The sequence below is a fragment of the Crocodylus porosus genome, unplaced genomic scaffold (genome assembly GCF_001723895.1).
Source record: "Crocodylus porosus isolate Cpor-Errol unplaced genomic scaffold, CroPor_comp1, whole genome shotgun sequence".
In the NCBI taxonomy this organism is placed as follows: Eukaryota; Metazoa; Chordata; order Crocodylia; family Crocodylidae; genus Crocodylus; species Crocodylus porosus.
The window spans coordinates 1,949,548-1,971,980 of NW_017728951.1; the positions used below are offsets into that span (position 1 = coordinate 1,949,548).

Here is a 22,433-nt window from a genome sequence, read left to right on the forward strand (position 1 = left end):
GATTTATCTAGACTACAAACTCCTCAAACAAGGGCCTGTCTTCCTTTCAGTTTCATTCAGGAGCAAATGTATTAGCAGTACTTCAATAATGCTAGCATGTTACTGATATACAGTAAAATATGGCATTCCAATGTCATCAGAGGCACAAAAGCACTATTCTGACTAAGATATAAAGTGATGTCACATAGCAAAATTGAGCCACATACACAGCTTCAGTTATCAGCAGCTATGAAAAAGTCAAAGGGTGCGTCCACATAAGCACACACATGCTTCTTGCAACTTCTCAAAACCCAAAGTCCGTGTCCCTTTGAGACACTGTAAGAGGCACATGCAGGAACAAGGAAATGTAAAAATTAGACCCCTGGACATTCATGGGTCAAAAAAATATAAATAAATAAATAAATAAATAAAAACCCGGTGGAAAAAAAGCAGGGCAGGGCAACTGCTCCACAGACATGCTCTGGCAGCCTGCCAGAGCATCCCTGTGGTTCGTTCTTTCCTCAGTGCTGAAATGCACTACCTACAGCAACCAGGACCTGTGCGAACCCTCAGTCCCTGGCAGAGATTGGGCAGAGATTCAGTGGACAAATCTCCAAATCCGAATCAAATAGACCTTTAAATCTCTCCAAATCCAATCAGAACCCTCTGAATCAATCCGGAGATATTCAAAAAGATTTAGCGATTCAGACACAGACACAGCTTTAAACATTTTTTCTACATACCTCAAGAGACCAGAAGGCTCGTGAATGCTGCAGTGGTGGGGCAGATGGAGCATCCCACAGGAGAGCAAGGGGCTCTCCAGCATGTTCTACAGTAGACCCCGAAGTGGACCAGAAGCACTTCCGGTCCCCACTGTGCCCCTCCGGCATGGTGACTGGTGCCTCCTGGGCCTGGCGGGGCACCCGGGTCCTCCCATGGCCGACTGCCGAGCCGGGGAGTCATGGGGAAGACCCCCAGCACACTTCCTAAGGACCTGGAAGTGGAGCAGGGGGTTGTACCAGGCCATGGGCTGAGCAAGGGGCCTGGAGCCACCGAGCTGAGGGCTGTACCTGGCTGCGGGGTGAGTGGAGGCTGGAGACATGCGGGGGGGCAGCCAGCAGACGCAACCCTCCCGAGCTGCCCCCCCATAGTCCCCTGCACCCTCAGTATTCCCCCCTTGCTCCTCCAGCTCCCCCCACTCCCTGGCATAGAGCCCAGGTCCCAGTTGCTGTGATCCCTGGGGGGGGTAGGGGGGCAGTCCATGAGGTATGCAGAGGTGCTGCGCTCTGCAGGGCACAGGGGACTCATCCCTCCTGAGCAGCCCCTCATAGCCCCCCTCTACACCCACATTCCTGGCCCTGCAGGCTTCCAAGTTGCTTTACAATTAAAACATTGCCCAACTGAGCTTTCTCTGTCTGTTGTTTTAATTGTGGAGGAACATGGGTCGTACTTTTCCCAGGATGACTGGTAGAAATCCTCCCTACAAAGTTTATGAACACTCCAAAGTAAACCCCTTAGTTCCATGTCCCTTGGGATTTCCTGTTTCACGAAACAGACACCAGTAAAAGACTATAGTAAGATCTGGAAGTCATGCTAAACTGAGGCTTATTCACAACAGGTAAAATACAAAACACTGATGCTCAATTCACAGTGCAAGCATAGCTAGGCCATCTGAGAAGACATAATGTGGCATCCCCTCCGGTTTATCTTCTGTATTCATAGTAATTTCAAGTCAGTTCCTAGGTGCCTGGTTACCCCTTACAACCTTATTTTTTTCCTGGCCGTTAATCAGTTTCTTGAGATGTTCCAAACCAGATAACCCCTTGTCACTGAGAAAGGCAATTCATTTAAATTGAAACTGTTTATATAACAGGATTTTCCTTGTCAATTACAGCGTGGGACCCTCTTGATTTACACAATTAAAATAATGCTTTGAAGAGGCTGGACTAAGGGTATAAGAAAGTAGTAAAGCAGCAAACAGTGGGCTTCAAGACGGACAAATCTCTCTGACACCATCCGCTGTTGTTTTCGAGAAGGTAGAATACACAGATCATCTCTTTCTGTTGCCTGTTTAATCTTCAGAGATTGTGCTAGGAACGTGGCCTGTCAACAAAACACCCAAGTGCCTTGTAATGGTGAGATCCCAGCTCCCACTGTCTCTCTCATTTTAATTGTGGAGGAATGTGGGTTTTGGGTTATTTTTTACTTTAACTCCTACAACTAAGTGACGGTGTGTGTGCTGCTTCAATTCTACTGTGACATCACTTTTTGTATCATCAGTTTCACTGTATCAGTTTCCATCTATGTTTACACTTTATGTAGTAACTAGCCAATTGCCCCTCAAAAATGATTGGGGGGGGAGGGGCTGGGATGGAGTGCGGCACCCCATGCTGCTGCTGTTCTGCCTCTTGCAGGGAGCGGGGTGGGAGAGCTGAGCCGAGCCAAGCCGCTCCCCCACCCTCTGTCCAGTCCTCAGCGCAGCTTTGGAATTATGGCAGCATTCCCCCATGCTTGGAGCACTCTAATTGGTTGTTTCCATCAGCCAGTCAAAGCTCAAATAAAGCATTATGGCTAGACAGACAGACTTAGGCTTTTATAATATTAGAATGGGAGGAGAGCCGTTATAGATAGGAAAATGATTGTACAATTTAGCAAGTAGACCCAGGAGCAATTGTAAAACTGGAAACAATTCTTCACTTAAAAAACCCGATTAGATTTCAAATTCACAATAGCCTTTCCAGATGGAATTATCAGGACAGTCACAGAAGTAATTACTTAAAAAAATAAAAGCTTTCCTTATTATAGCATTATAATGAAATAGCAGTAGTACACAGTTCCACAAAATAAGAACGCTATGTAGTGAGATAAGCTGTAGCATAAATGCTTCCTAGCGACATATATTGGAAAATAACCTTTATGTTTTTCCACAATTTTAGGGGAAGACAGAAGGAAGTAGTGCTATCTTTCAAGCTTATATTATACTAAATTGAGTGCATGGCTCTTATACATAATAGAAACCCAAATAGCCAATAACCCATATTGTCACTACAGCTGTTGCTTTTAGACTAAAAGTTCTTTTAAACTAGGAAATTTTGTAAAGCAAATATCATACAATGAATACTTCTAGGAAAAAACAAGTGATGTAGCATTGCTAATATCAGGCTGTCCTAATTTTGACCAAAGACTATCCCTGCCCCAGGAGGTATTTAGGATCAGAAAAGCACATCTACAGCTTAAATCCTCCTTGTTTAAAAAAAAACAAAAAAAAAACACCACGTACAGAACTAGGACTAAATCCTGCCTCTGCTACAGTTGTGGATGATGGCACAAGAAACCTCTCCACACAGTATTCATACTGGAAAGCAGAGTAACATGCACACAGGGTGTAAGCTGACTGGGTCAGCAGTTTGAGGGTTAAGAAGCTGGCCTACTTTCATTTCCATAAGAGAAGTAGTGAACAGCTTTATTCATAATTTTGTATCACTTTTGTTAATGAGAATTCAATATTCTAAATAAACAGTATCAAATCCAACATGGTTTTACATGCAGCAGAACTAAGAAAAAATATGTAAAAAAGAAAAAAAAAGAAAAAAAAGAAAAAGGAATAAGTAGATGGATTCAGAGAAAAAATAAAGAATTCAATTAAAAATATATATGAAAAGGTATCTTTTGCAAAATAAAAGTACATTGAAATATGCTTACCGTTTGTAGATAGTAGGAAATGAGCAGCATTCTGTTGTGGTAACCACCTAATTTTATTAATTTTTTCCTCAATTTCTAGACTTTTCAAGTAATCAAACTCAGGTTCATGACTCTGAAAGGTACTGTAAACATTATATTCTCCCCTAGAATGAGGACGGCTTTTATTCTGTAAGATATAATATTCAGAATAATGTTAATATTATTTCTGCACAAAGAAAACAATATGACCGTATATACACTATATGTATAAATCAAACATTTATTAATTACAACATAAATGTGAACTTGGAATTAAAAACTTAGGCAATTATCTTGACAAACTCAAAAATCTGCTAGAACAACACAGAAGACAAATTACATGAGGAAAAACAATACAATTAATATTACAATGAAGTAAAATAAGCCAGCTGAGCAACACGGTAATAACATTACCTGGCTCCCCCTCTCCTTGCCTTCCCTCCCTGCCTTTTCTTTTTGATGCTACTGGTGTAATCCCAGAAGCTATAAAAAGCAAAGTGCTTTGGAAAGGGTGCCATCTGTACAGGGAAATTTTGTTAATATAGGTAAACAAAAGTCCAAGTTGAAAGATTTGTCCACTGTACTTTCAAATGAGCTGGTAGGGAAGGCTACATATGCCTGATCAACTTCTCACAGATCATATGGCTCTAACTGATGCCCTCCCCTATTTAACCAGCCTCCATTTCTGTTGCTTCACTTTAAAAATCAGGAAAAAAGCGATATTGCACCAGAGCCAGCTACATTCCTTTGTTGCAAGAAAGTAATAGGACCCAATGTATGGATATAATGCTGGCCACAGTTACTGAAATAGCAATAACTAAAAAGCTTATGTTTAGCTTATTGTAGTGATATATAGTTTTTAAAATGCCTTTAAAATATTGTAATTGTTTATGAACATTAAAGATCATTCTCTACCCACTAACGCTCAACATTTCCTATACATAACACAGAAAGTAAGGCCTATATTTAAAGCTGCTCAAAACTTTGTTATAAGACCCTGTTATCAGACACTTACACTTCAAAATGTGTAGGCTGAAATTTTCCATGCTGGGTATCTGCTTTATGTATTTTCCCTCTGTCACTTACTTTTTCCCTTTCACTTTTGAGAAAAAGCAAAATGGTTCAGACATTCTGGGAACATATTGGGAGAAAACTAAAAAAAAAGTTACAACTGGTTTACTGAGAATCCAGTTAGAGCAGTGATTCTCCACCAGGGTGCGCTAGACCCTTTGAAGGGTGTTGCAAAGTGTGAGGACATATGAAGAAAAGTGCAGGTTCAGACTCAGTCCTTGCCCAGCTGTTTCCCTCCACCTGGCCCGTCTGCAAGGAGGTAAGCACTGTAATAAGTAAGTTAGTTTTTGAAATAGTATGCCACTGAATTCACAAAAATTATGGAGGGGTGCCTTAAGTACAAAAAGGTTGAGCACTCATGCTTTGGAGAAAGGACTCAATATTTGGTATGAACATTCAACTTGATATCTGGGCATGCTATTGAAACCCAAACAGATCTGACTGTTATAAACCTATTTACATACACTCATTAGAGACATGCTTGCATTTGATAGCTAGGTTTCAAAAATTTCTGTCTGCACTGGGCATGTGTCAGCCCAGGAATACAGGAGATAAGTAGGGTCTTCTCAGCAAATGCTCTTTCCAGGATCCAGTAACTGCTAAAACACCTAACACCCAAAGGAAATATGGGCATTGCTGTCCTCTCAATATTTCCTGTGTTATTGATCAAGGAAACTGGAGAAGGAAGGAGTACAACTAGGACCCAGAGAAGCAGAGACAAGGATTGAGATGAAGAGCAGATGAAAAACAAGAAAAGGAGATACTGGCCAAAGGAAGCTAGCAGGGACAAGTCTAAGCTTAAATGCACACTTTCTTCAAAACATGAATATTGGGATTCAAGGATTTGGATTTAATTCCTCTCCTACTACCAAAAAACTGTGACACCCACATCATCTCCATCTAGCTCATGGGTTGACAACCTATGACTCACAAGCTGGATCTGGCCTGCAGAGCCATTTCATCCAGCCCACAGACTTGGGGCTTCAGTGGCATTCGGTACCAAGAGACTTCAGCTGAGGACATTCTCCCTGTCCCACCATGTGGAAAAGAGGAGGCTACAGCTGGGTACTAGCACCCACCCTCCTACCTCTGACCTGAACAGGGATGCTTCAGTTCACAGCCTAAACACAGTTGATTTAACCTAGCTGATCAACACAAAGTCACAACCTATTACAATCACTTACTTTTAAGCAGCAAGGACCTGTGCTATGAACTGCCTGTGCTGTGGTCCTGTCAGACCAACCTGGTGGCCTTCTATGATCAGGTCACAAAATCCTTAGATGCAGGGGTAGCGGTGAACGTAGTCTCTCTGGACTTTAGGAAGGCCTTCGACACTTTCTCTCACCCCATTCTCATTAAAAAGCTGGGGGACTGTGGTGTCAACATCTACACAATCAAATGGGTCGCTAACTGGCATGAAGGCCGCACCCAGAGTGGTGGTGGACAGGTCATTTTTGATCTGGAGGGATGTGGGCAGTGAGATTCCACAGGGCTCGGTCCTCGGGCCTGCACTGTTCAACATCTTCATCAGTGACTTGGACAAGGGGGTAAAAAGCACCCTGTTCACATTTGCTGATGACACTAAGATGTGGGGGGATGCAGGCACGCTTGAAGGAAGGAATAAGCTGCAATTGGACCTAGACAGGTTACAGGGGTGGGAGGATGAGAATAGGATGGGTTTCAACACTGACAAGTGCAAGGTGATGCACCTGGGGAGGAACAACCGGCAGCATATCTACAGGGTGGGGAACTCCCTTCTCGTCAACGCAGAGGCAGAAAAGGATCTTGGAGTCATCATCGATGTCAAGACGAACATGGGCCGACAGTGTGGGGAAGCAGTCAGGAAGGCCAACCACACCTCGTCATGCATCGACAGATGCATCTCAAGCAGGTCCAAGGAAGTGATACTCCCCCTCTATGCGACCCTGGTCAGGCTTCAGCTGGAGTAGTGCATCCAGTTCTGGGCACCGCACTTCATGAGGGATGTGAACACCATGGAGAGGGTCCAGAGGAGGGCCACTCGCATGATCAGGGGGGAGCAGGGCAGGCCCTATGAGGAGAGGCTATGGGACCTGAACCTGTTCAGCCTCCACAAGAGAAGGCTGAGGGGGGTCTAGTGGCCTGTTACAAACTAGTCAGGGGGGACCAGCAGGCATTGGGGGAGTCCCTGTTCCCCCGAGCACTACCAGGAGTGACTAGAAATAACAGTCACAGGCTGGCAGAGGGTAGATTCAGGGTAGACATCAGGAGGCGCTACTTCACTGTCAGGGCGGCTAGGATCTGGAACCAACTTCCAAGCAAAGTGGTGCTAGCTCTCACCCTGGGGGTCTTTAAGACAAGGCTAGACAAACACCTTGCTGGGGTCGTTTGCCCCTAGTACTTTTTCCTGCCAAGGCAGGGGGTCGGACTTGATGATCTATTCAGGTCACTTCCGACCCTACAAACTATGAAACTATAAAGGTTTGTGATGCGAGGTAAGACACAGGTTACAGAGGTGGGCGGATGAGAATAGGATGGGTTTCAATACGGACAAGTGCAAGGTATTGCACCTGGGGAGGAAAAAGCAGCAGCATACCAATGGGCTGCAGAACTCCCTTCTTGTCAGCACAGAGGCAGAAAAGTATCTTGGTGTCACTATTGATTCCAAGATGAACATGGGCGCCACACTTCAGGAGGGATGTGGATAGCATCAAGAGGGTCAAGAAGGGCCACTCTCATGATCAGGGAGTAACAGGGTAGGCCCTATGAGGAGAGACTACAGGACCTGAACCTGTTCAGCCTACACAAGAGGGCTGAAAGGGGATCTGGTGGCCACCTACAAACTTGTCAAGGGGGACCAGCAGGCAATGGGAAAGTCTCTGTTCCCCTGAGCACTACCAGGAGTTGCAAGGAATAACAGCCATAAGCTGACTGAGAGTAGGTTCAGGCTAGACATCAGGAGGCACTACTTCACAGTCAGGGCGGCTAAGAGCTGTAACCAACTTCCTAGGGAAGTGGTGCTTGTCCCTACCCTGGGGATCTTCAAAAGGAGGCTAGACAATCACCTAGCCAGGGTCATTTGACCCCAGCATTCTTTCCTGCCCATGGCAGGGGGTCGGACTTGATGACCTGCTTAGGTCCCTTCCGACCCTATCAACTATGAAACTATATATACATTGTTTGCAAGTAGCATTTATATAAAAAATGCATATACAAACTGGACCCCAGATGACCACTGATTTCTACAGATACAAAAACAAACTAGCAATCTCTTTAAATGCACCAGGAGCAAAACATCAAAATAATTTTGACAGGGTAACTGGCTTAGTAGGTAAAAAGGGAAGCAGATAATGAGATATATTTTGGATTCTGTAAGGCTTTTGCTAATCTTTTGTTCAATATTTTCAAAAATGAACTAGGTAAATATGGCCTAGACCAGGGGTGGGCAAAATACAATTCACAGGCTGGATTTGGCTTGCCAAGGGATTCTATATGACTTGTGGCAGGTCCCTTGGCCCCATCCAGCTCAGGCGCAGGGGGCAGCATGGGCTGTGGGGGCTCACTCTGCCCAGCTGCCACTGCCAATTTCTCTTCTGCACTGCTGGGGGCACTGGGTGGAACAGGCTAGCGGAGTCTCCATGGAGACTAGCCTGGAACTGCAAAGCAGTGACGACGCAGGGGTAGGGCCCAGGACAGAACCATGATCTGCTACCCGGCTATACCCCAGGCTCTGGTACCCACACTGACTATCCTGCAGTCCTGGCCCTGGCCCTGGCCCCGCCCCATTCCCCACCTGCTCGTGGCCCCATTCCATCTTCCTGGACCAGCATGTTCCTGCATGTGGAGTCTCCATGGAGACTCTACCCACCCACCCGCTCCATCCAGTGCCCCTGGGGATGGGTGCAGGTTGGACAGGCCCGTGGTCAGACAGGATCAAATACCTCCCCCCTTATCCTCTGCAACAGTTCACCAGAACTCCTTACGCAACCCTCCACCCCAAATAATTGCCCATCCCTAGCCTGGCTGAATTCAGCATAAAATGAGTGTACACAGCAGTTATCTGCAGTTTGCTGCTAAAATGGAAGGGTGTCACAGGTGGCACACTGTAGGGGTGTGCTTAGCCCAGTTCTATTAAAAAAATTCATGAATGATTTCAGTGATACAAAATAGCATTTGCAGATGACAGCAAGCTGGGATTGGCTGCAAGCAGCCTGAAGGATAAGACCAGAATTCAAAATGAATTTGACAGTCTTGTTCTTATACCTTCAAAGCTAAGTATAAAATTACTCACTTATGTCAGAAAAGAACTGTAATCAAGGCAACATTCCACTTGGCAAGAGTCAAATAAAGAACTTATTTTACAGCTACAGCGCAAGGGGGAGTAATTAAATGTAGGAGTTCCGAATGTGTTAGGCCATAGTTTTTCTAAGCTATTGTAAACTATAGTGCTGAAAAGCAATATGGAGAAAAGAACCTCCTGACTGCTGGATGACCCAGTAAAAAATTAAAACACACTAATGAGCAGAAAAAAAGACATTGAAGGGAGTACGAAAACAATAGCTACAAATGTAAAAATTAAAACTTACTAATGGGAGTGGAGGTGCATAAACTTGACAGACAAATCAAATACAGATGAACATCTTGAGAGAGTGAGCTAGGACTGGGATGGAGGGGAGGGTGGGTGGTATGTAAACATAAATACAGGAGTTGGGAGACCTGTCCCTCGTAGAGACCTAGGGAAGCGTGAATAACAGTGTCTCTACTTGTCAAGGGCAAGCTTCACTAAGTTGGACTGGCATGCTGTCCAGCAATAATAAACCTTACTGAGCTTTCGCCACTGAACACACATTAGAGTTCTGTTTTCTGTTTTGCCTTCAGGATCTGGAAGATGGCTTGCTAGCATTGGCCTTTCCAAACATACAGGCTTCAGCAGTATGTACATCAAAAGTGAAAGCAGCCAGATACCACCCGAAAAAACACTCCACATGCCTCAGAACAACAATCAAAATATCTAGCTGTAAGACTTTATAAGTCTTGGTGGCTTTTGGTGTAACACTCCAACGTACTGTTTATGCAGACTTAGAAAAGTAGTTTATTTGCATCCTTAAATTTTCACCCCACTCCATTTTGCTGGTTGATACCAATAACCAATTATTAACCAACCATATTGGCTGATACCAATCTGATAACCGATTTACAGGAATGCAGCTGGGCAGCGTGGAGAGCAACTCCCTGCAAATTTGTGGAGGAGTAGGGGTAGATTGAGACCCCCCATGGTGAGGGAGGGAATGGCGCAGGGGCTGGGGGTACTGCCCAGCTGGGACAGTGAGTGGGACCTGGGGCCAGGGCGGGGAGCAGGACAAAGCTGCAGCTCGCTTGTCTAGGAAATCAGCAACCCAGCACTTAAAAATGGCGGTGGCGGTGTTTGACCTAAAGCATATCAAGTTCAAATAAGCTTTAGTTCAAACGCTACCGACACCATTTTTAAGCACGGGGACGAGCTGAGCAGCACGAGAGCAGACGTAGGCTGCCTGCTGTGGACTCAGGGCTCTCTGCTCCACTGCCTTTGGCCTGGGAGCTCCACACCAGCTGCAAGCCCCCTGCCCACCCAGCAGCAGGAGGCACAACTTGTCATCCCTAGCACTGCCATGTAGGCAGGGGAATATATGGCCAGCGTGGTGCTTCACAGGAAAAGGCAGGATAGTGGAGAGCCCCAGGCCAACAGAGGGGAGCCCACATCCACCCTGTGCACAAATCTGGGGGAGCACATATCCCCCCATGCCTCCCCTGGGGGTGTGTGTGCAGTGGTTGAAAGTTACCCCTACCCTCCTCCCAGACAGGCCACCCGCAGTTCCGTTCTGCTCTCTGTCCTGGCCCTGGATCCCATTCATTGCCCTGGCTGGACAGCACCCCCACACCCCAGGCCCTTCCCCACTCTCTCCCACACCATGGGGTCCTCAGACTGCACCCCCCAAACCCCTTCCTTTCCATACACTCCTTCCCTTCCCACAGACTTACTTGCATGGCACTGCTCTCTATACTACCCAGCTGCATTCCTGCATATGGCTGTGTGCATGCATGCAACATCCAGGCCCTCAGGCAGAAGACATATTGTATCTGTAGGTGACATTATCAGCTACATGGGTCAAAAAAGCCAATAATGTTAATTTTCCTTTTATTAGTGCCAATCCAACATGCAACCAATATATTAGTGTAGCTCTATACTGTATTTATCAAGACAAGAAGATATAGAAAATAGGCATATTTTCCTTATGTTGAAGATTAAGATACAAAGCACACTGAAATATCAATGGACACATATGCCAGAGCACTGAGTAACACAGGAAAGATTTAACTAGTATTTATCAATTTGATGATATCTAAAAAACAGCTTCAGGATGGAGGGCAGTGGAGAGCATCTGAAGCATGGGCATCCTCCTGCATCTTTTCAGGAGCAGCTACCTCCTTGCAGTAATCTTTTCGTTTCTTGAAGGAAGTTAAACATTAAAAATTTAAGATGCCCTGGGCCTTAAGTTTTTGTTTCAGGGGAGCCACCATTGTGATTGTCCAAAATTTCAAGTGTACAGCCTAAACAGGGATACCTGGACTTTTCGGTACAGCACCAAATTCAGAAGACATACTGGGAGAGTTAGTTCAATCAAGGAAAAATAAGCCAATTGGAAGTTTTCTGAAGAAACAACTGGCTAGAAAACACAATCACATTTAACCTCTGTGACAAAAAGATGACATAGCATACATTTTGGTAAGAAAGAAAGATAAGAGCAATTTTAACACCTTTGTTTTCAAAATCACTGACCTCTTGTTCCCTTTGAAATATAACCACTCTACCACCTTTGTCTCCTGTTGCAAGAAGATCTCCAGAGTAATTAAATTCAACTGTTGAAATAATATCAGCTGTAAACAGAAGAGACACAAAATACCACTGTAACATGTAAACCAAACCAATTAAATTTAGAACCTAAAAACTGAGTGAAAAAGAAAAAAGAAAAATCAATTGCACTTTCCTATGACAGCAAAACAATCCCAGCTATTTTACATTAATATCCAAGACTAACAACATGTTTTGTTGATGGTTTTGATCAATTTTTTTTTTTTATAGATCCAAATTTTTCAAAAATACATTTTTTCCATCTGAAAAGCACTTTGTTTCTTATAAAATCTGATTAATTAACTGGTAGTATTTAACAATGGGATAGGAAGAAATACGATTCACTGGATTATCTGAAAACCAAATTATATGTTTGTGAAGTACAAATCTTAAGGTCTTCAATCAAAATGGGTACAGCACTGAACAGAAAACCAAAATGCTGATGGATTTAGGATGAGAAAGTAGTCCATCTGGTCTAGAGGTCCGAAGTAGAGACTTCAGAGGAAACTGCAAAAAATTCTGCAGTTTGTTGTTTATATCTTAGGAAGAAAGGAATAATTTCCTTAAATTACTGAGCTTTAGAACCTGAAACATATGAATTATAGCTTCTATACATGAACTGAAAAGTACATCTCCAGTTGGCAATCACTGAAAGGAGTGAAAAGGATGACCATAGTCTGAACCTCAAAACCGGGTGTTTACATATGTTTAGACAACCTTGTAGGATCCCAGCTAAATTCCCATGGACAGCATCTCTTCCTCCAGAACCACTAGTAAGCAAGTCTTAAAGTTGCTTAACTGAATGAAAAAGCTACAAGACCAGAAATGCCACAGGATACTTGGGTGAATTACATGGGAAAACACGAGAAGCAGCAGTGACATTTCATTTCAGACTTGCTCTCTTAACTTTCCATCGTTTAAATTAAAAAAATGTAATGTTGTTGATTAGATGTATTTTAGTGCAATTATACTTTCTATTTTAACTAAGTAATGTTACATAAACTATTCTCCTTTGCATGCAAATTGCCCCATAACTTAAATTGTTACTTAAAAAATGCTGAAACAATAAAATTGCACCACATATTTTAAAGTTAGTCCCTTTCATACAAGTTTCAAATAGCACAGACAACCTCCAGAACTGCTGTAAGACAAGGGCAACCTCCCTTCAAGGTGAATTATTTTAAGCATGAGATACTAAAGAACTGAAAAATGACAACAATATGCAAGCATATTTCAATAGAAAGAAATTTGGATTTGTTGGCTCCAACAGATATTCATAAGTTGCTTACAAGACAGTGTGTATATTTTTGGTTGAAAGCATACCTGTAACGTTTGTCCCATTTACACTTGACTGACTACTAATTCACCAAGAACCAGATGTGTATAGGCATAATGGACTGTTTAAAAAAAAAACAAATGTCCAGTTGTGAAAAATAAGTCTGTCAATTAGGTAAGGTATCAGCTTTAAAATCTGGCACCTAAGCAAATCTGCAAGCTCACTTACTATGTATGTAAATATATGGAAAAGCAAGCATGCATATTACTCAGAACATACCTAAATCGTGGCAGAAGTCTGTGGTGCACCAATGCCTTAAATCTCACCCTTTTCACCCCCACTCCTGCGCCAGAGTGGCCAAGAGGCAATAAATGCCACAATTTTTGCCTCTCAGCAAAAAGTCAGTATTTTGGAAAAGAAAGCCACATGAGATATGAGAAATTTTAAAAAATAAATTGTCTTTTCTACTGATACCTTGGAACCAAGAGAGGTGCTAAGAGTATGTAGAACTACTGCAGCAGCTTCTACTTCGGAAAAGGTTACTAAATACCTGATTCTTCAACTTACCACCAAAAATGCATCATAAAAGGCTCTATTTTTCACCAAGAGGCTAGCTCTAGTGCTTTGGGGTTTTGTTTTTTAACCTGGAAAAGACATTTTTGCAGCACACCTACAGCACCAGAAAAAATTGTAAGCATAACAGAAGGGACAGGAACTGTTGCACTTTACTGCAAGGAAGTTCTTGACTTTTTCAACACAAGCTCCCAAAAAGTAAATTTAAAAATATGAGCAGAAATCCTGAACTATTTATTATGCCTTGATAAATTTCAAATTTGCATCTCCATAGGAGGTAACAAGCTGTTCATATGAACAGAGAGGATAATAAGGTTGTTTAATGTAAAGAAAAATAAACTACTAGGGCTGCTTTTCCTCTTGAACTTAATGAGGCATTTCAAATCTTCCGTCTCTGTGTTAGAGAACTTAATATTTTATATAAATATATGCAATACAAAATGAATATTATGCATATTATAAAAATATAATTTTACATAGACACACATATATAATGTAATGAAAATTATTTCTATTGTATGCAGATTATTTCCGTATATTTCCATATACACATAGTGAAAAAATGCTTTCTGATTCCTCACCTGACCCCCAAGAAACTTACAAAATCACCCAAGTGCTACAAGACTGACCTGAACTAGATTTTTTCTGGATACATCTCAGATGCGTACTGAATTTTTTCTGAACTCTTAACTGAAGAAAGGAGGAGCTGCATATAGATAGACAGATAGATAAAGCCAGCTCCTTCAACGTGTAAGACAAATAGGCAACAGCAAAACAACAGTTTTAAGTATATCCAAATTAAATTTACATTTCAGACAGGTTTAATCCATTTAGTCATCATGAAGCACTGATTCCCTCATCACACAAAATTATCTAGTTCTCCAAGATGGACCAGATCCTGGTTTCTTGGGAGGTGGAGGAAGGAATTGGAAAGGATTTTCACACCTTTATATGTTGTACACATACCCACATTTCCTCCCTTTATACATCTCCTTTGAACTCTACTCCTCTTTAAAGAAAGCAACATAATTACAGGTTTTAATAAACACACCACACAAATCTTAGTATATTTTAACTATAATTTATCACATACAATAATTTTCTTCTATTAATTTGCGGGAACACCAGCTTTCTCTCTTCTACCAAAACACATCAGGCAATCTTTCACAACAGGGAAGTAACCAGTAATGAAGTTTCCCAGAACAATGAGGAAAGAGTACAAGTAACATTCACAGCAAAGTACCTTCCCCCTGTAGAGAAACAATAGATTTTTGTGGTATACCACACTTGAAAGCAGTTTTCTTATGAATGGTACACCCACAGAAAACTACAAGACTAATTTTGTACTGCTTAGAAAGGCATGGAAGGCTGTCCCTGTCGATTTCCTCTTGTGTGGCTGAAGCTGGGGGGCGGTGGGGAACGACAGCATGAAAAAGTTGCCAGGAAGACTGCCTGTGAACTCACCGTGTGTCACCTCCTACACGGTACCTAGCTACTGTACCCATGTTCTTACTCTTAATCTGTAGGCTAACCTACGTCACATTTACCACGAGGTATTGTTGCCTGTCAGCTCTGTGTTCCTGAGGGACCCAGCTTCCTGGACTTATAAAGGACTTTCCCCGCCCTGCCTCTCCCACACCTCATCTAACCAGAACTAAGCAGCAGAAAAGTTTAATAGGCATTTCAGGCCATACACTCCCTGGTCCCAGCATGGGAGGCCTATTTAAAACTTGATTGCCTAAAACTTGGTTGCCAGGTTAGTCTGTTGCCTCAGCATTCCGTAAGTCAGAGAGGGTATGGGCAACACTTGAACAATGGTTAAGGGCTCATTGCAACAAACAGCCCATTGGCACCCTGACCACAAATGCTGTCATACTTTTCCTGGGATGACTGGTGGGAGTCCTCCCCACAAAGTTTATGAGCACTCCAAGTAATCCCCTTAAGTATGTTCCATGTGCCCTTGGGATTTCCCGTTTCACAAAACAGACCAAATCAAGGCACCAGTAAAAGACTACAGTAAGATCTGGAAGTCATGCTAAGCTGAAGCTTATTCACAACAGGTAAAATACAAAACACTGATGCTGAATTCACAGTGCAAGCATAGCTAGGCCATCTGAGAAGAAAGAATGTGGTATCCCTTCCAATCTATCTTCTGTATTCAAAATAATTTCAAGCCGGCTCCTAGGTGTCTGGTTACCACTTAAAACCGTATGTTTTTCCTGGTTGTTAAGCAGTTTCTTGAGATGTTCCAAACCAGATAACCCCTTGTCACTGAGAAAGGCAATTCATTTAAATTGAAACTGTTTATATAACAAGATTTTCCCTGTCAATTATAGCATGGGACCCTCTTGATTTACACAATTAAAACAATGCTTTGAAGAGGTTGGACTAAGGGTATAAGAAAGCAGTAAAGCAGCAAACAGTGGGCTTCAAGAGGGACAAATCTCTCTGACACCATCCGCCGTTGTTCTCAAGAAGCTGGGGTAAACAGATTGTCTCTTTCTGTCACCTGTTTAACTTTCAGAGATTGTGCTAAGAAATTTGCCTGTCAACAAAACACCCAAGTAAGTACCTTGCATTCTCACCCAAGGGGTGAGACCCCAGCTCATGTGCACTCTCCCTCTCTCTAGGCATAGCTTTCTGAACCTGAATTTTATTAGCTAAGCTTGAGCTAGGTTTCTCCAAATACTCAACTGAACCAGAGTAATATTGTAATATTTCTGTTTATTTTTCCTTGCATGGCTATTAATACTAGTACCATCATATTGTGGAGAAGATCCCTAAGCTCCTCCAGCCCACTGACCACAATCCCATGCTCCTCATCCATGTGGGCACCAATGACATGGCTCAGAGTGCTACCAGCCAGGTCATGAGGCGCTACAGGGATTTGGGTGCGGGGCTAAAGGGTCTAGGAGCACAGGTGGTGTTTTCTTCGATCCTCCCAGTCTCGGGCTATGGACTGAGGAGGGAGAGGAGGATCAAGGTAGTCAACCAAAGACTGCGACGCTGGTGTCACTGGGAAAACTTTGGCTTCCATGACCACAGTCCGCTCTTCGGAGAGAGAGGAAGTGAGCTGTTGGGAACGGGCGGCCTCTACCTCTCTCCACTGGGGAGGAGGCTCTTCTCAGCCAGACTGGCTGACCTGCTCCACCGGGCTTTAAACTAAGCCCGCCAGGGGATGAGGGGACTACTGCCACTGCTGGCCCACTGAGTGGCCCTTGCAAAGCCAGCAGGCCAAAGCACATAAGGGATCCCACCCCAGCCCCAGAACAAAAATGTAGGCAGGGCAAGGGCCCCCAAGGGGACACTTGCGTGTCTATACACAAAGGCCAGGAGCCTGGGGAATGCTGGCTTTGACAAGTTAAGGAGGCTTGTCAGAAAGGCCCTAAAAGGCCACAACCCAATGGAGAGGGGAGTTCAGGATGAGTGGTTGCTCCTCAAGGGAGCAATCCTGGATGCGCAAGCGAAGTCCATCCCATCTCGGAGGAAAGGCAGCAAAAGGGCACAGCAGCCCCCTTGGCCCTCCAAGGAACTGACGGACCTCCTGCGTCTTAAAAGGAAGACCTACAAAGGATGGAGGACTGGAACCGCCACCAAGGAGGAATACTCTGCTCTGGTCCGGACCTGCAGAGAGCAAACTAGGAAAGCCAAGGCTGCAGTGAAACCCCAGCTAGCTACAAATATCAAGGAAAATAAAAAGTCCTTTTTTAGATACGTGGGGAGCTGGAGGAAAAGCAAGGGCAACATTGGACCCCTGCTAAACCAGATGGGGCAACTGACAACCAATACCCAGGAAAAACCAAACGTGCTAAATAGGTAGTTTATGTCAGTTTTTCACCAGTCCCATGGGATGGCCCGGCCCACTATGGGTCAGGGAGGCCCAGGTGAGGGAGATTCCTTGCCCTCCATCAAGGCTGACCTCGTGAAGGTACACCTTGACAGGCTGGATACCTTCAAGTCAGCCGGCCCTGACAGCTTACACCCAAGGGTACTCAGGGAGCTCGCGAGCATCATAGCTCAGTCCCTGGCATGGATCTTTGAGAGTTCTTGGCGCTCTGGTGAAGTGCCTGATGATTGGAAGACAGCCAATGTTGTGCCTATCTTCAAGAAAGGGAGGAAAGTAGTTCCGACAACCTACAAGCCCATCAGCCTGACCTCTATCTTGGGGAAGGTCTTGGAAAAGATTACCAAAGAGGCCATCCTTAACAGACTAGCTGAAAGCAATATCCTGAGGGATACCCAGCATGGGTTTGTTGCAGGTAGGTCTTGCTTGACCAATCTCATTTCCTTTTATGACCAGGTGACTTATCACCTGGATAAGGGGGAAGAGATCGACATTGTATATCTTGACTTTAAAAAAGCCTTCAATCTGGTATCCCACGTTCACGTTCACACCTTGGGTAAATTGGCTAACTGCAGCCTCGGCCTCACCACTATCCGCTGGCTGGGAAATTGGCTCTGCGGTAGGACCCAGAGGGTGGTGGTCAACGGGAGCCAAACTGGTGATAACCGGGTGTATTTTTCCTTCTCTACTTCTCCTTCCCCACTTACTCTGCAGCAACGCTTCTTTCACCTAAGCCAAAGATCCCTGTAAAGCCCCCAAATACTGTGGATTCGCTCATCAAAAGGCTACCATTATTAGGACAGTTAGGGCAAAAGATTGGGATGTGCTGAGTTTGAGACGCATAAGGGGATCAGCTTGTATAGGCTGACTGACCCAGTTTGGCCCAGACATGCCCTAATGAACTGAAAGCTGGTCCATGAGGATGTCAGCTGGACACCCAGCCTGATTCAGAGGTATTCTGTTCACCTATGAGCTTGTGTCTGACTGCATTTTATTGTTACCTTAATGAACTGATTCCTGGCATATGAGGGCATCAGCCTGTACATGCTGATCAATCCAGCCGGGTCATTCATGTGTGTGTGTGTCTGATATGGTGGCTGGAGGAACCCAGCCCCATTGAAACTGAGTCCTGCAAGATAGCTCCACTGGGCGTGAGGACTTGCAGAAGGGAGAGATACAGCTCCATATACAAACACAAGAACACAAGCAGTGCACTGACAGAATTACAGAGACCCCAGAAACGTACCCCTAATAAATAAGCACACCCCAAGTTGATAGGCAAATCTGATAACAGTATGCAAATAGGAACTACAGAATACATGGAAGTGGGCAAAATATGGCATGCAGGCCAAATCTGATCTGCCAACATATTTGATCCGGCCTGTGGGTAGATGGCCACCAACTAACTGGATCTGGCTTATGAGTGGCCAGCGGCTCCAATGGCCACGTGGTGCCAGGTGGGTAGGCAGCATTGTTTCTGCCCAGCAGCATCAGATATCAGTTGAGGACCTGGATGGAGCTTCCACTGCAGTGGGGACCAGCTGTGGATGCTGCTGGTAGGTTCAGGAGCCCGGATGCAGAACCTGCCAGCAGCATCCATATCTGACGCCACCACCCTCCCAGTGCAGTGGAAGCTCCCACCCAGAGCCATGACCCAGAACCTGCCGGCAGCGTCAGCTGTGGATCCAAGCTGGTGTTGCTGCCACTCTGGGCATGCAGCAGCACCAGCTGTGGACACTGCTGATAGGCTCCATGTCAAGGCTCCGAAATCTGCCGGCTGTACCAACAGCTGACGCAGCCACCCACCTGGCATGGCAGCAGCTCCTGCCTGGGTCCACAGCTAACACCACCGGCCAGGAGCACAGTGGTGTCAGCGTTGGCATCAGCTGTGAACGCTGCTGCCAGGTTTTGCATCTGAGCTCCTGAACCTCCTGGCAGCACTGACAGCTGTCGCCTGCCTGCTGTGGTGAACTACTGCTCCAGCAGGCGAGGCGAGGCGAGGCGAGGCAAGAGGTAAAAAGGTAAAGCCTGCCTGCTGTGGCAAACTACAGCTCCAGCAGGGAAGGGAAGGGAAGAGAAGAATACGGCCCTCAATGGGTCCTCAAAACCCATTAAGGGGCCCTCCAGCCAAAATAACAGTCCACCCTGGAATTGATGATGCCCAGTAAATTCACAGCCTGTCACTGATTTATATTTTGACAAGTCCATACCTAACAAACTACCTTCATACAGAACAGCAGTTCCCAACTCCAAGTCACAACCCAAATGAGGGTCATGGGGGCAACACCAGGAACACTTAAGAGACAAGCTGTGCCACGCACCAGGAGCTCCCCTGCCCCATGCCGCCACACTCCACTCTCAGCAACAGGGCATGGAAAAAAAAAAAGGTTGGGCATGAAAACCCCCCACTGATATCAAAGGTGTAAGTAACTGATGGAAATTTTTACAATGTGATGGCTCAAGAAAGGGAAGGAACTAACCATCCTGGGACAAGTAGTAATTTGGAATTTGTCAGTAACCATTAAAAGAACTAGCGGTACACTGAGAGATTTTGGGGGCTGACACCAATAGCTGATTTTTAAGGAGGCATATTAGCCAATACTGATCTGATTTCCGATACAGCTGCGTCCAGCTGGTAAGTTTGTTGTGATGGAAGTGGAGGGGGAAAGGAAGGGGAGTGGAGGGGCAGATCAATGCCCCCTGCAGTGAGGGAGGGAGTAGGGCTGGTGTAGGCACTGCCCAGCCAGGGTGGGGCACAGGATGGAGCTGTGGCTCATCCAGGGGGTGCAGCGAGGGGGAGCGGCTCCCGCCACTGTATGCATCCCAGGAGGGCATGGAGAGGTGGCATGGGGGAGGGCAGGGGACATGTACCCCGTGATCTGCACAGGGCGGGGTGGACTGCAGGTGCAGGCTGGAGCTGGGGCCAGGCTTTTCCCGGTGAGGGGTGGAGAGGGTTGTGATGGGCCATGCTGCATTCAGGGTGGGCGGCGGCGGTGCTGGAAGAGGGGGCAGAAAAATTTAAGGTGCCTGCAGTGCCCCACCATACCCTTCCTCCCAGCACCGCCCACCCTGAGCACAGCACCACCCAGCACCCATCCTCCCCCCCCCCACTGAGAAGAGCCGTGTGGCCCCTGGCCCCAGACCACAGGTTCAGCCCACCACACCCTGCACAGACCCAAAGGCACATGCCCCCCTCCCCATGCTGATGAGCCGTGGCTGTCCCATGCTCTGCCTTGCCCTGGCTGGGCAACGTCTACCACGGCCCCAACCCCACTCCCTCCCTCAACACGGGGAGCTTTGATCTGTCCCCCCATGCATCTTCCCTCCCCTTCAACCACTACAGACTTACCAGCTGGATGCAACTCCACGAGCTCCCGGGCTGTGTTCATTGTTGCTACATGCTGTGATGTGGCTGCATACACGCATGGACATTTATTGGCCAAATTATCAGCCACATCAGGCCAATTTCCAATATTTGATCAATCAGTGCACCTCTAAAAAGGAACAGGATCCTGAACAATACACCACCACAAACACTACAAACAGGACTCATCTTCATTAACTGTATACTGCAAAATTTTAAATGACTGCCTTTGTAATAACACACTGATACCTATCTTGCTTGGCAGCTCTAACGACAATACAGTATTAAAATTTGATGTACATACTCTCAGTCTTGTGATAACTAGAATTCGTTTATCAGTCCACATTCTACGAACAGGCATTCAGTTTGTACTGGGATACTCACTGTTTTCCTGGTAGAAACCACAAGACTACAAATATTCAAGCTTTTTATTCCATAGCAAAAATGAGAGAAAAATAACCTGGAAACCAAGTTTAAATCATTCCTGGGAGACTGAATATCCTCACATTTTCCTGTGTCTTTCTCTTGGGGAGAAGAGGAGTGGAACTAGAGGAAAGCCTCCTATGCCTTCCCAAGACTAGGGACACTGTCTGGAGAAGGTGCAGGGGGCAGCTGCTCCTGTCTGCCCCACAGATTAGGAGGGAACGTGAGGGGAGGCACAACTGCCAGCTGCACCCCACCTGCTTCTCACTCTGGAGTTCCCAGTGTTAGAAGCAGACAGAGCTTTACCCTGTTGTTCTAGGGCAAATGGGAACAGAAGGAATGGAGCAGCCCACACGTTCCCCAGAATGGGAAGACCCAGACTGGGGAAGACACAAAGAGCAATGGAGAGGAGGCAGTTGCAGAATGAATGTCTATACTGTTCCATTTCCCAGTGTCATTTCTAGCAGTGGAAAATGTTCAAGGTTAGAATGAATGTTTATACACAGCCTCTAGTGAGTTAAGGGGTATAATTTTTCAATCTGTCCATACACATATCCCAATTCTTTTCAATGAAAGCAAAGAATTTTGTTGTGTAGCTAGCCTGCAAAGTTCATGTATAATATCATAGAAGGACAAGATTTTTCATAGTTACAGTTGCAACCAGCTTATACTATGAAAGTCTGTCTTGCCTTTTTATATGCTTTGGTGAAGCTGTCTCCTAAAGACTGCTTCATTCTAAATCAAAGGTAAATTTTCTACCAAAACCACCAAAAAAACCCCAAAACACAACTTTCTAGAATGAGCCATATAAAATTTACAGATTTTAAATTGTTTAACATTACTTTCCCTGTAATCATAAGAACCACCTGTTATTACTCTTCCAAATTATCCATATATCATATTTACTCAATAACAAGGCAAAGCTTTTCCCTCATTCAACATTGTGGGGGAGAGGGGCAGGACTCTGCCCTTGTCCTGGATTCTAACACCAACCCAGGGCAGGTGATGGCTCAACTGATTAGTTAAACATATGCAAAAATGTAAGATGGGCATGTATTCCTGTTTAATTTAAATCTATTAATGGGTGTAACCACAGCAAACTTGGTTACTAAATCCACAAAAGAGAACCTCCATAATGACCTCCATAAAAGGGGTTCATTTGATTTAAGCAAAACTGGTTTAAAAGCCACACCTTCATAGTTTCATAGTAGATAGAGTCGGAAGGGACCTAGGTAGATCATCTAGTCTGACCCCCTGCCTTGGCAGGAAAGAGCACCGGGGTCAGATGACCCCGGCAAGGTGCTCATCTAACTTC

At 45.0% G+C, this 22,433-nt stretch overlaps 1 protein-coding gene across 1 annotated transcript in view; it reads right to left on the reverse strand.

The window, feature by feature from the left end:
* Positions 1-22,433, reverse strand: part of PPP2R2D (protein phosphatase 2 regulatory subunit Bdelta) — a 50,478-nt gene that overhangs the window by 17,383 nt on the left and 10,662 nt on the right. The window contains exons 3-4 of the mRNA XM_019556100.1: positions 11,567-11,664; positions 3,682-3,847 (exon numbers count right to left, since the gene is read on the reverse strand). Of these exons, the coding sequence (XP_019411645.1) occupies positions 3,682-3,847; positions 11,567-11,664 (264 nt within the window). The remainder of the gene's footprint in view (positions 1-3,681; positions 3,848-11,566; positions 11,665-22,433) is intronic.